General features: G+C 36.4%; 1 protein-coding gene across 1 annotated transcript; it reads right to left on the bottom strand.

Annotated features, from left to right (window-relative positions):
- Positions 1-6,520: 6,520 nt before the first annotated feature.
- On the bottom strand, positions 6,521-8,653 carry LOC145663911 (dnaJ homolog subfamily C member 2). The gene has a single exon (XM_081730095.1). It carries the CDS (start codon positions 8,453-8,455, stop codon positions 6,548-6,550), a length of 1,908 nt encoding a protein of 635 aa, XP_081586221.1. The 5' UTR covers positions 8,456-8,653; the 3' UTR covers positions 6,521-6,547.
- Between the last annotated feature and the right edge of the window lie 2,988 nt (positions 8,654-11,641).

Genomic DNA, 11,641 nt, shown 5'->3' with positions numbered 1-11,641 from the left:
TCTTGTAACTGAGTTTTAAATTTTTTACATGTTTGGTTCCTAATTACATCATCCAATTAACAAACTTGACTCCTCTTAAAAATGTAGAACTCCCTGAACTAACCAATCACTAAAAATACACTCACAGAAAGTTACTACTAAGAACAACACATAACTAAGGTATTAACTTATAACGAAATTTGCTACTGAAGAAACATACTTCCGTAAGATAAAACGTAATGGTTTACTTTTGGTGCACCATATTTTGGAAGATTTACAGGTAAAATTCATTACTTTGTATGAAAAGACATATTTATAAAGAACAAAATTGTGCAGGCGATAGAATTAAATACAAAATGAGACACATGTATTTTAGGTTTACAAGTGCTTTACGGCGGAGAAAATAAGTAACTGCATATAAAAGACGACTGTATTAGATACTATTGTCCACCGGCGGTGTATTTCTGCACAGTGTATAGAAGCTGTATTTTATGTTTACAAGTGCAGCGCTACTAGTATGAAACCATGACAAATGGTATTGCAACGCGTATCATTGCCAACACCCAGTTGTTTTCAACACCTCCGCTTACGCATCTACCCACCGTCGCTGACGCGCCTGCTCTCTCCGGATGCACCTCTCTATAACGGTCGGACCCCAATCTTCGCCCAGCTATAAGTTGGTTCGATGCCATGTGTGCTTTTTAGTGGCCATCTAGCGCATATTAGTTTGTGTATTTGGACTGAAGTTTTTATGCCATACATCCGGAGTCCGTATATACACGCAAATCGTAAAAGAATTGTAATCTTTAGACAATTATTTCTGATGGCCCCCTGAATTTTACCTATGTCAAGTGAGATTTTCACATCGCCTAGCGCAAATCATAAAGGAGACAATAACAAGGAAATTAATGAAGAAATCATAATTTTCCAACAATTCTTTTTGGTGGAGCGCCAAAAGTAAACTTTCACGAAATAAAACTCAAAATACACTAAGGTACGTTATTGTAATTTTCTTACTATTTACGTAAGTATATAATAATAATAATAATAATAATAATAATAATAATAATAATAATAATAATAATAATAATAATGGAAATTTTAACTTATAACCGTTTAATAATTAAAATGATCTTACGACCGCGAAGTTCTCTTACCTCTAAAGGCACGTTAGTTGCTACGAAACCAGTAACTGGCTTAATGAACAGGTGTTCTTTGTATAACCTATTTCGTATATGTGATTGGTTAAAGCTGTTTTCGGAGCCTGTTAAATTGAGTAGCTTCCTTGGTACTCATAATTCTAAACTAACATCACGATAAAACATACATAAAAATATCTTCGGGAATTGAACACATTATCAAGTGCTGTTTTGTATATACATAGTGAAACCTCTACTAACAGACACCTCCCATAACGGACATATTTTGTAATCCCCAAACACCGTAATAGGAAAAAACATATTGGCAAACCTCTCTAAAGCGGACACACTCTAGTACGGACACGGACAGTTTTTCTTGTCTTTTATAGGTATTATTTACCTCCTATTACGGACACTTTCTCTAAAAACAAGTTGAAAAGTACAGTAAAAATACACTTTCAGTAATTCATACTATGTCACCAAGGAAAACATGTGGGTGTGACATTTTGCCTCCTAAACTGTCTGTCCGGCAACTCTGAGGAAGGGTCTCTGTTTCACAACACCCTTGTATCCTTTGCTTGCATTCCATTCCCACCCAGCCTGTTTCAGAAACAAAAGTGATTCACAGTTGCCCACTGTTTGGGATGACACATCATTCTACTGTCCCACTGGAAGACAAGTTTGGTATTTCTGACCTCGGGTACACATATTGTCTTTTTAAAAAAAAGTCATTGCTGGACTGTAATTAACACAAATTAAAGCAATACACCGAAAACGCAGTAAGTAGCGATAAGTGTAAAGTACAGAGAACTATAACATCTTATTAAGGTTGTGCCTCGAATTGGATGGCGCAAGATAATGCAGGTACAATAACATTTTGGTAATATTCATAAATACGTGATTCATGCAAAAATATTTTTTCTAATTGCATATTATCTTGTTTATTAGTTTACGTAAGAAAATATTGAAACCTCTCTAAGGCGGACACCTCTCTATAGCGGACAATTTTTGATTCCCCACGGCTGTCCTCTTTAGAGAGGTTTCACTGTATATATATATGAAGAGAGAGAGAGAATGGTATCAATCTCTTATTCATTTCACAGGCGGTTACGAAAGTCTACAATGTCCGGACGAATTATGTTCAAATTACATAATTAACATCTTGACTCCCGACATGTATAAGAATACATTGTACAAACGGGCCGGAAGTATTATAGTGTGTTCTACACTTTTAAGATTAATAAATAAATACATGTTTAATTCAGAAACCAATCTGATCAGACTGATGCACAGGCCAAAGATAATTAAATTTCCATATAAAACTGAAGAAAAGGCGACCCACGGGTGTATCGAGCAGCAGTCAACATGTTAAATGTTCATCACAGTTCTTTGGAATTTGCATGCACGGGATCATTGGTTCTTTGGAATTTGCATAGGAACAGGCTTTCTGTTAAAAGAAATGCTCCACGTTACTAGCTAAACGAATATTCATAGAGAATATATATATTATTGGCTCGCGACTATTAGGGACAGTTTCAGTGACTTAGCTACTTACAGAGCAGGTTTTCCCCCCGTCTTAAAATGGCCAATAAAAAGAGTGAAGTTTCTCTTTCATGAATTACAAAACTTTCGTGAGGAAATACACTTATGAACGGATTGCACTTCAGAGAAGAAAAGTGAAAAGCACTTAATAGTACTTTTTATTTGAATAACAGTACAACAATGAAGTCCTGGATCCATCCCAACTCGTGCCAAGTAGGCTTTGTGGTGGATAAACACCGTGCACGTGGGTTTTCTCGGAGTTCTCCCGTTTCTTCTCACTTTATTCATTTAAGCATTTGTTCATTATCTCACCAGTCTCCCTTAGCCTCGGCGCATAATTTGTGGGACGTTAACTAAAAAAGAAAGTAATAACGGAGAAATTTATGATGTTAATCCTATTTATATGTTTAAAAAAAATCTTGGAAATAATTTAAATCCGGATATTCTCCATCATTTGAATACACTTTTTCCAGCTGATATCCGCATACTTTGGTTGTTCTTACTCAAAACGTAACATATATTAGAGATACGGTGACCACAATTTTAATAGCCAAAAATGGGACAACTAAAAAAGAAAACACTGTGCATATATTCTGGAAACAGACACATTCATATATATATCTGCAAACATATTTAGTGGAAAAGAAAATTTTCACTAAATTCGGAGTGTAAACGAACACAACAGTAAAGTCATAAATAATACTCTTATGCAAGATTTCTGGCTAACAAAACCTCAGAACTCGTTACACCATAGCATAGAGAATTAGTTTAATCACTTTTTCTATAAGAAAAAAATTAAAATTTACTTTCCGTGTCGAGCAAATATATGTTGCGTACAAACGGCAGCTATTGAAACGTTTTGTTAAAGAGTTCCTAAGATGGATAATACTTCAATACACAAATTACTCCAATCGTATTTGCTTGAAGCTCCTATTGCATTCAATAAGTCAAGTTTAATAACCTGGGAGGTTCAACGTTGCCATGTCATCAAGGTGCTTATTATGGGGTGAGCCAATTAATTCCGAGTGTACCAAGCACAATTATTAGTGTAGGAATAGCCATAGCTAACGATCACTATTTTTAAAATATCCGCGTGTAGTCCTTCGTCCACACGTCTACAAACAAATACACGATTTCTGTTTCTGCACTTAAATTGCACAACATACTGTTCGGAACGCATACAATCCTCACAAGAAAAACTCTTCTGTAGACAACAAACATTTCCTTGCGTTCTACTGACCTTTCCAGTGTTGCCAATACCCAACCGTATCTTCGCCCGCAGGTGACAAGCTACCAGCATCTCCCGCCATCAGGGTTGGCTAGTTTAAACCAAGGTGGTTTAAACCAGCTTGTTTAAAAAAAAAAAAAAAAAAAAAAAAAAAAAAAAAAAAAAAAAAAACTGGTTTAAACCAAAAAACGAAAAATGTTCGTAAAAGTGTAAGTGTTCGTAAAATCTTGATGAACACACATTTGTGGGTTATCACGTTTCACTCCCGTATATTATTCGTATTATATTCAGACCTAAATTCCCCATTCATTACTCAAAAAGATTATACTACAAAAGCAACTTTTTTTTATAAAAGTTTATAAATGTTTATTTTGTGATTTTTTGTAGTTGTTATTATTGTTATGTAATTGCAATCAAGAAAAATTCTAAATATTGTCTTGTTTCAATGTTTACTATTGATAAAATACATTGAAATGCCGTAATTTTTTTTGGGAGGGGGGTCATACAAGCCCCACGAGAGGCAATTATTGAGGCAAGAATCTTTGATAACTATTTATGTATAAATGGGTCAGAGTCAAAGTGGACTCAAATAAATCGTATCTTTATTCACTTTTCTTACTGATATGCAAATTAAGTCGTTGCATTTCTTTAATTTGGACCAATAAAAGTCGTTGTTAACTAACTTAAACTAAATTAGTTCTTCTGTACTCCGTAGTACTTTGAAATTGTCCACATGTAATTCTGTATAATGGTTTCACTTGTGCAACTGTTTATCTTTTTGTCCTTCTGAAATGACTTCTGACAGTTATATTAAGAAGCATGTAAAGATCAGTACAACGTATTTTTATCAGGATTCCTTCGTGAGTGAGTCGGCAGACGTATCGCATTTGTGGCCAATTAGTCCTGGTTCCGATTTCAAATGGAGGACAATTTCTTTCGGATGTAACTCGAGAAGCTGTTTTTATTCCGCTTTAAGCTTATGTGATCCCTTCTAGCTTAACCCGGCTGTTGCATAATAACATCAAGGCGAAACAAACTTGTTTCTGTCCATATATGATATGAATATATAGAGTAAATTATTTAAACCAAATAAACCTGGTTTAAACAACACAAAAAAAAAATGGTTTAAAAAATAGTTTTTTTTTTCAATAAAAACCATTGTTTTTTCCAACCCTGCCCGCCATGCCCGTAAGGTCTGGATTTGTTATTTACTTCTTTCACTCGCATAAAAAAGGGACAAATACTACTTTCTTCCATCTACTGACGGGACACGCCCCGAAAGCGGGACTGTCCCGATCAAAACAGGACGTATGGTCACCCTACTTACAGAAAACCGAGAGTATTATCAGTACTTCTACAGGTAGTTCCGTACGCATTACTCGAGCAGACGGTTCTACCAAAATCTGACACATTTCTTAAATTCTTTAGGTTAGATAAAAGCACGCGCGTGTATTTCATTCAGCACAGCAAGCACTAAATGAGGAGCTACATTACTACTTGCAGACTGTCTTCAGGAGAGCTCAGTATAAATATAACGTGCACTCATAGCATAAAAACTACAGTGCATACACTACGAACCAACTCATGCTAGGTGGCCACGAAAAAGCACGAATGCTATCTAAACGAGTCAGGGCAGAAGCACTGCAAGGGGTCCCGAGCGCTAGAGTAAGCAGGCGCGTTAGCGACGGGCGATAAATAGGCTTGTGGAAGAGCACATTATACTTTCACTATCAATCAAAATTCATTTCAATATGCTGTGCACTGTCAGTACAATAATTATTTATACTCACACTCATTCCTTCACGAAAAATATATCACATCGTGTTTTACATATAAATTTTCTATTTAGTAGAACCTACGCTCGAGTGAACCCAAAAAGTGCAAGAAGATAATAGTATACATGAGAACCCCCTGATCTGCGCTTCTTCTGTGTTTTATTACCACTTATACATGAAATACGATAAATTTTCTACGTAGTGCAATAGTAAGCAGTATCCATGTGCACAAGAAATGCTATATGCGTTAAATTCCCCCCCGCCCACACACACATACATAGATAAAGTACAAGGGCACTACACATGCAGATATAAAGTACAGGTACGTTCTTTTTTTATTTTCGTATCAGTCGATAAGTAAATAAAAGTCGCTTTGTTACCCCCTTTGTAAATTCGTACATACTCAATGAATAATCTGTAAAAGTATGAGCGTCCTGCTCCTTCGGGAACTGATGCAGCTTCATGTATACTATATCCTTGTAAGAAAAACTGATCCTATAAAGAGGTAAGAGAGAATTCGATGATTTTAGTCATTAAAAAGGTTTGTTTTTTTTTAAAAAAAAAAAAAGAAAAAACCGGGAATTCTTTAAATACGGGTATTTTCCATTATTTGAATATACTTTGTCCAGCTGATATCCGTAAATTTTGGTCGTTCATACTCAAAACGTAACATACGTTACAAAAACCGAGTATTATCAGTATTTCCACAGGTCAAGTTCCGTAAAGTAAAGCTTCTTTCCATAACTAACACACAAAGGATGAAATAACAAAATTATATCACTGATTTCACAGAAATATAATAACTGATACACTATACACAACACAAGTGGTGCACAACACAGCATTTCATTAGATTAAAAAAAAAAAAAAAAAAAAAAGCAGAATTATTTATTAGTTGCTGCCTGAGCAGCTTTTTTGGCTTTTACTAGTTCAACTAATTCTTTATACCTTTTCATGCAATCTTTTTTAGATCTCGTCGGTATACAAACCGCTATTTTGTCCCAGCGATCAGGAGTACTTGAAGGATACGTTTTTAGTGCTTGCTCTAAGAGCTGTTGCTCCGCAGTGGTCCAAGGAGCTGAATTTTGCCCTTGCTGCTCTGCTGGGGTATCAAACCTTTCTGAAGTTTTCGCATCAATCTTGACCGCACCCTTTTGAGTCTTTTCAAAATTGTCAAACGCCTTTTTGTTAGCCGCTTCGCGCAAAGCGTTTTTCGAATAATCGGAGCTTTGTAAGTCCTTCGCTTTGGCCAGAACTTCTTTAGCATTCCTTTGAACTCCGGAACTCGTGTTATGTTGATTGATAAAATTTGCCACGACTTCCCACCGTTGGTTTGTGCCTGCCGGGAACAAATTCACAGCCTTTATTAGAAGCTGAAGATCTTCAGTGCTCCATGCTACAGATGCTGTGCCCTGCCCTCGACCTGGTGAGCCACGACCCATCTGCTGCAGGGTTTCTTGGCGCTCCTTTTCTATCCTGTTCTCGACTTCCTGCACCCAACGAAGAAACACTGTACGTCCTTCACCCTCTTTGGCACTTTGTAATTCTTTGTTAATTTCTTCCAGTTCTTGCAAACTCAATAATTCACAAATCTTCTCAACATCAGCCATATGCTGAACCACTTCCGAGTCACTGGACGCGAAGTACGAACTATCTTTACACAAAGTTCGAAGCGTTTTTCTCGCCTTCTTCATCGCACGCTTTATCTGTTCTCTTTCTTTCTTCAACTCTTCTTGTTTTGCCCTTTCTTCTGCTTCTTGCTGTTCACGTTCTCTACGCTCTTTCTCCTCTGCCTCTCTTCGTCTCTTCTCTTCCTCCTCCTGTCGTGCTCTCGCTGCATCTTGTCGCGCCTTCTTTTGAGCCAACTTCCGTTCCTTGTCTTCTTGCTTAAATTTCTGAATCCTAGGATCGTTATTGTAGGCTGTGTCAACAAGGGTTCGAATACGGGACATTTCCTCCTTCTTCCGTTTGGCACGGTTAGCCTTATTTTTCTTATCAATATACTTTCGTGTGTCTTTATCCTGGCCTTTTTCCTTCTCTTCTTCATCTAGGTACGAATACTCTCGCCAGGACTCGAAATCATACCAAAACGCATAAAATGTCTCTACCTCATCACGCGAGGAGTCAGGCCCTCCTAGTTGCGGCACCGGAGTCTTCTCGGACCACCTAGAGTTTCTTTCGAACACAGGGCCAAACACATCATAAAAATTTGACTTATTAACCTCATTTGATTGGGGGATGTTATCGTCAAACTCGGGATCTACAGAATCGTACGATCTTCTTTTCACTGGATTACCTAATATTTCATACGCCTTCGTGATGCAACTAAAATAATCGTCATTTTTTACATTTTCACCACACGCACGCCGTTTATCTGGATGATGGTGGAGCACTTTTTTTCTATACGCCTTTTTAATTTGCTGCTCGGTAGCATCAAATCTAAGGTGTTTCAAACCTAGCACTGCGTAATGGTCTTGATCTTGCCACAAAGCAGGATCTAGACTTTTTAAATAAGTTAGGTCCTCTTCGTTCTCTGGTTCATCTTCATCCTCTTCATCACTACTAGACATATCGGAAATTTCACACACTTCATTATCACCATGTTTCAATATTTCGACGAACTTCCAATAAGCAGGTCCACATTTCTGGATCACAGTCTTTGTTAAAATTGACGTACTGAGAACAAATTTTTCAACAGTTGTGGTAGTGTCATGATGGTTTACATCAGACACCTTACAGTTTTCAAGTTGTCGAGATACATCATCTACCGAAACACTGGTAGTGCATGCCATCTTGTAAACTTGTGTTATCTATGGACACTTCACTGGATTACTGTATGTTACTAAGTTTATATAAATATCTGAAGTGAACTTCCAGTTCTATGCGATAATGGCATAAAGCAACATAAAACTACAAAGCAATCAAAACTTCTTAACACATTTCCACGCTCTTTCCCACACCGTTTGCTTCGGGCACAGACTACTTCCCAAACATATGTCGAACATCAGAATTGCTAACTACCTCACAAGAAATTTCTCGTATAGTTAACAGTGGATAATTCTAAATTTAAATTCTGTTCTGTGCTCTTCTGCATAAGCTTCTGTTTCAACCAGAGGTGTAATTTGCGGAGGAGAGGGGAAAATTGCTTCCTCTGAGTTTGAGGAACAATCCTTTTTAATACATTGTATAGTAATATACTAATAAAAAAATGTGAAACTCTTGATATCAGTGAACGCAAAACCATCTATTTCCCTCTCTATAAGATTGTACATTTCTTTGTTTATTATTATTATTATTATTATTATTATTATTATTATTATTATTATTATTATTATTATTTCATAAAAACAATTTTCATCATCTTGTAGAACATTTTGAGCGAAAAACCAAGTACACAGTTGATTTGAACCTTTCAATCTGTCGTCGAAAGTGAGTTTACACAACTACGAGTAGCTGGCAGCGCAAAGAAAAAAAAGCGATTTTCTCTGAGATTTTGGAAACGTCTCGTGTTCAAAGTACGGTAGTTTGTAAATTGAAAAAAAAAAAAAGTTCTTTATTATATAGTTCTATTTTTCCTCTTATTGGACACTAGTTTTATTTTTTATTACTAAAACAGACTGGTGAAAATAAAAACGTATGAATGATGAAATAGTATACCGGTACCGTTATATAAGACATTTCTATAACTTTTGTTTCACATAGTGATTAAGTGTAAAATCCTGATTACGAGTGGACAACAAACTTATTGTACCGTACATATTAGAAACTACTACTCAATTAGTTTTATGCAAAGGCCTTTTGAAGTATGATTAGGGTCATACTAAAGGTCTGACTACTGTAGGAAACATGTTAGTCGAATTCTTAAGTAAAGCACTTATCACAGGTCAGAAAGAACGACTCTGCATAATGCTCTATATTTAATAACGTCAGCAAGGTAAAGCATTTCTTTTTAGCAGTATTTGAAAAATCGAATTAAGTTAAAACTCAGGGCCATATGCAGAGCCTTTCGGACGCGGGATTAGTACCATACTAAAGCGTTCGACTAACGTAAGTTTCCTGAAGAAGCAGGCCTGTAGCCAGCCCAAAATGAAGGGGGACGATGTAACCCTATTATAGTTCATCACTATATTATAGTTCATTTGCCAGTCTACCGTGAAAATTTTAGGGGGCCAGCGAAAATTTATCCTCCCCTAGACCCCCCTGGATACGGGCCTGTGAAGAAGCCAGGCGTTTGCTATGACACTAACCATACTTCTAAACGAGTGTGCATAAGGCGGTCAATATTTACTAATAGTTCGAAACACTGTGGAGATAACACAGAATACTTAGGATTTAAGTCGTGCATGCTTCAATATAACTAGATGAATATGCCTCTACGTAATGAGATTTTAAAAATCTAGGACTATTCGAGTAAGAATTAACATTCAAGGGCTCATCCAGTACCAGTCTTCGCAAAACATTCTGTTCAGAACACAACGCAAAAAATACAATAAGTCATTATAATTGCTATTACAACTATCGCAAACTAAGTTGCATATTTTACGTTGCGTTAAGAATGAATGTAAAGAAAAAATAAGTAATATATATTCTTGTAGTATAATCTTAATTACATATACATTTAAAAGTTAAACTTTGTACGATTTTTAATTTTGAACACTTGGAGGAAGAATCATGGCAGTAATGTAAATATTTGAATTAAGCCTTAAAATAAGGTAGAAATTGTATATTAGTGCTCTTATTTCGTACAAACCCTCTCACAAAGTACGGTGCGTAACGCATCACCAAACTTACAAAAATCAATTTTAACTGTTATGCTTCTTATCACAAACTTAAACGTAGATTTTGCGTTGTGTTGACTCAAACCATTACGGAATGAGTCCTTAGTTGTTGGATTGTAGAATTCTTTTCTGTAGACATATTTGGCAGCCACACGTTTAGTATGTATGATATTTCTTCTACCTTATTATTATAGTTACAGACTGCAACTTGCGTAGACAAAACTTTATACATTGCATTTTTGTGTGAAGGGGCTATTAGACTTTCCATAGAATTTCCCTTATTATGCTGGGCTATTCAGTGACGTAACTAGGGAGGAGGTAAATGGGGTTTGTGCCCCAGGCTAAGGATGGAAAGGCGCAAAATTGGGCAAAAATTTGGGGGAGTTTTCTTTGTTTGTTTTGTTTTGTTGGTCAGGGCGGCGCTAAGGTTAGTTATCGCCCCGGGCGACAGTTAGCGTAGTTGCGTCGCTGGGGCTATTCTCAATTTGCAACTATACAACAAATCAACAGAAGTACTAACCAGGCACTGAGAAATCAAGGATGTAACTGTAGTTTTATTTACACATTACTTTTGTTATTCTGTTTCGTAATATTTTACTGCTTTTGAAAATCTGAACGTCATTTCAGATTTTCCTTGATGGGAAAATCTCTGATATAAGTAGACAATAATGATATCAGGAGATACCCGAAGAGAAATTCTCCTGTTGCACATATCCGTTCATGTTCATCAGGATTGCCAGTATTTTCAGTATTTTTCAGTAATATTAATAATATATATAATAAGAAAGAAAGAAAGAAAAGGCAAAATACAAAGTTCTATACGTGGCTAGAAGGTCAATAATCGCATCCATCACATAGCTCTGTGATAGTTAAGTTTATTTGCCCATTGTGGGTATTATTGAAACGTTCGACAGATTGTCATGAAAAGATATCATTCAAGTTGTAGCATTTCTTTGATTTCAGTGTGGTCGTAATATCACAAAACATGACACACTTTTGTATCGCATCATTGTGACACATTGTGATACTCATAGTACAGAATACGACATATGTAGGGCGCCTACTGCATTGCATGTATCGTATTGCTTTATATCGTACTCAATGGTATACCGTGTATATATTTGGGACTGGGAGTACTATGGCTCAGTGATAGAGCGCTTAGCTCTGGTGCGTGAGGTTTTTGGTTCGATTCCCGACCTA

The sequence above is a fragment of the Thermobia domestica genome, chromosome 11, assembly GCF_964235325.1.
Source record: "Thermobia domestica chromosome 11, izTheDome1.hap1.1, whole genome shotgun sequence".
Lineage (NCBI taxonomy): Eukaryota > Metazoa > Arthropoda > Insecta > Zygentoma > Lepismatidae > Thermobia > Thermobia domestica.
Note: the sequence above shows the minus strand (reverse complement) of the source record. Positions and strands in the feature narration are given on the sequence as shown.

Coding starts and splice junctions, on each gene's coding strand:
- LOC145663911 (XM_081730095.1), bottom strand. CDS start 8,455: ATGGCATGCACTACCAGTGTTTCGGTAGATGATGTATCTCGACAACTT.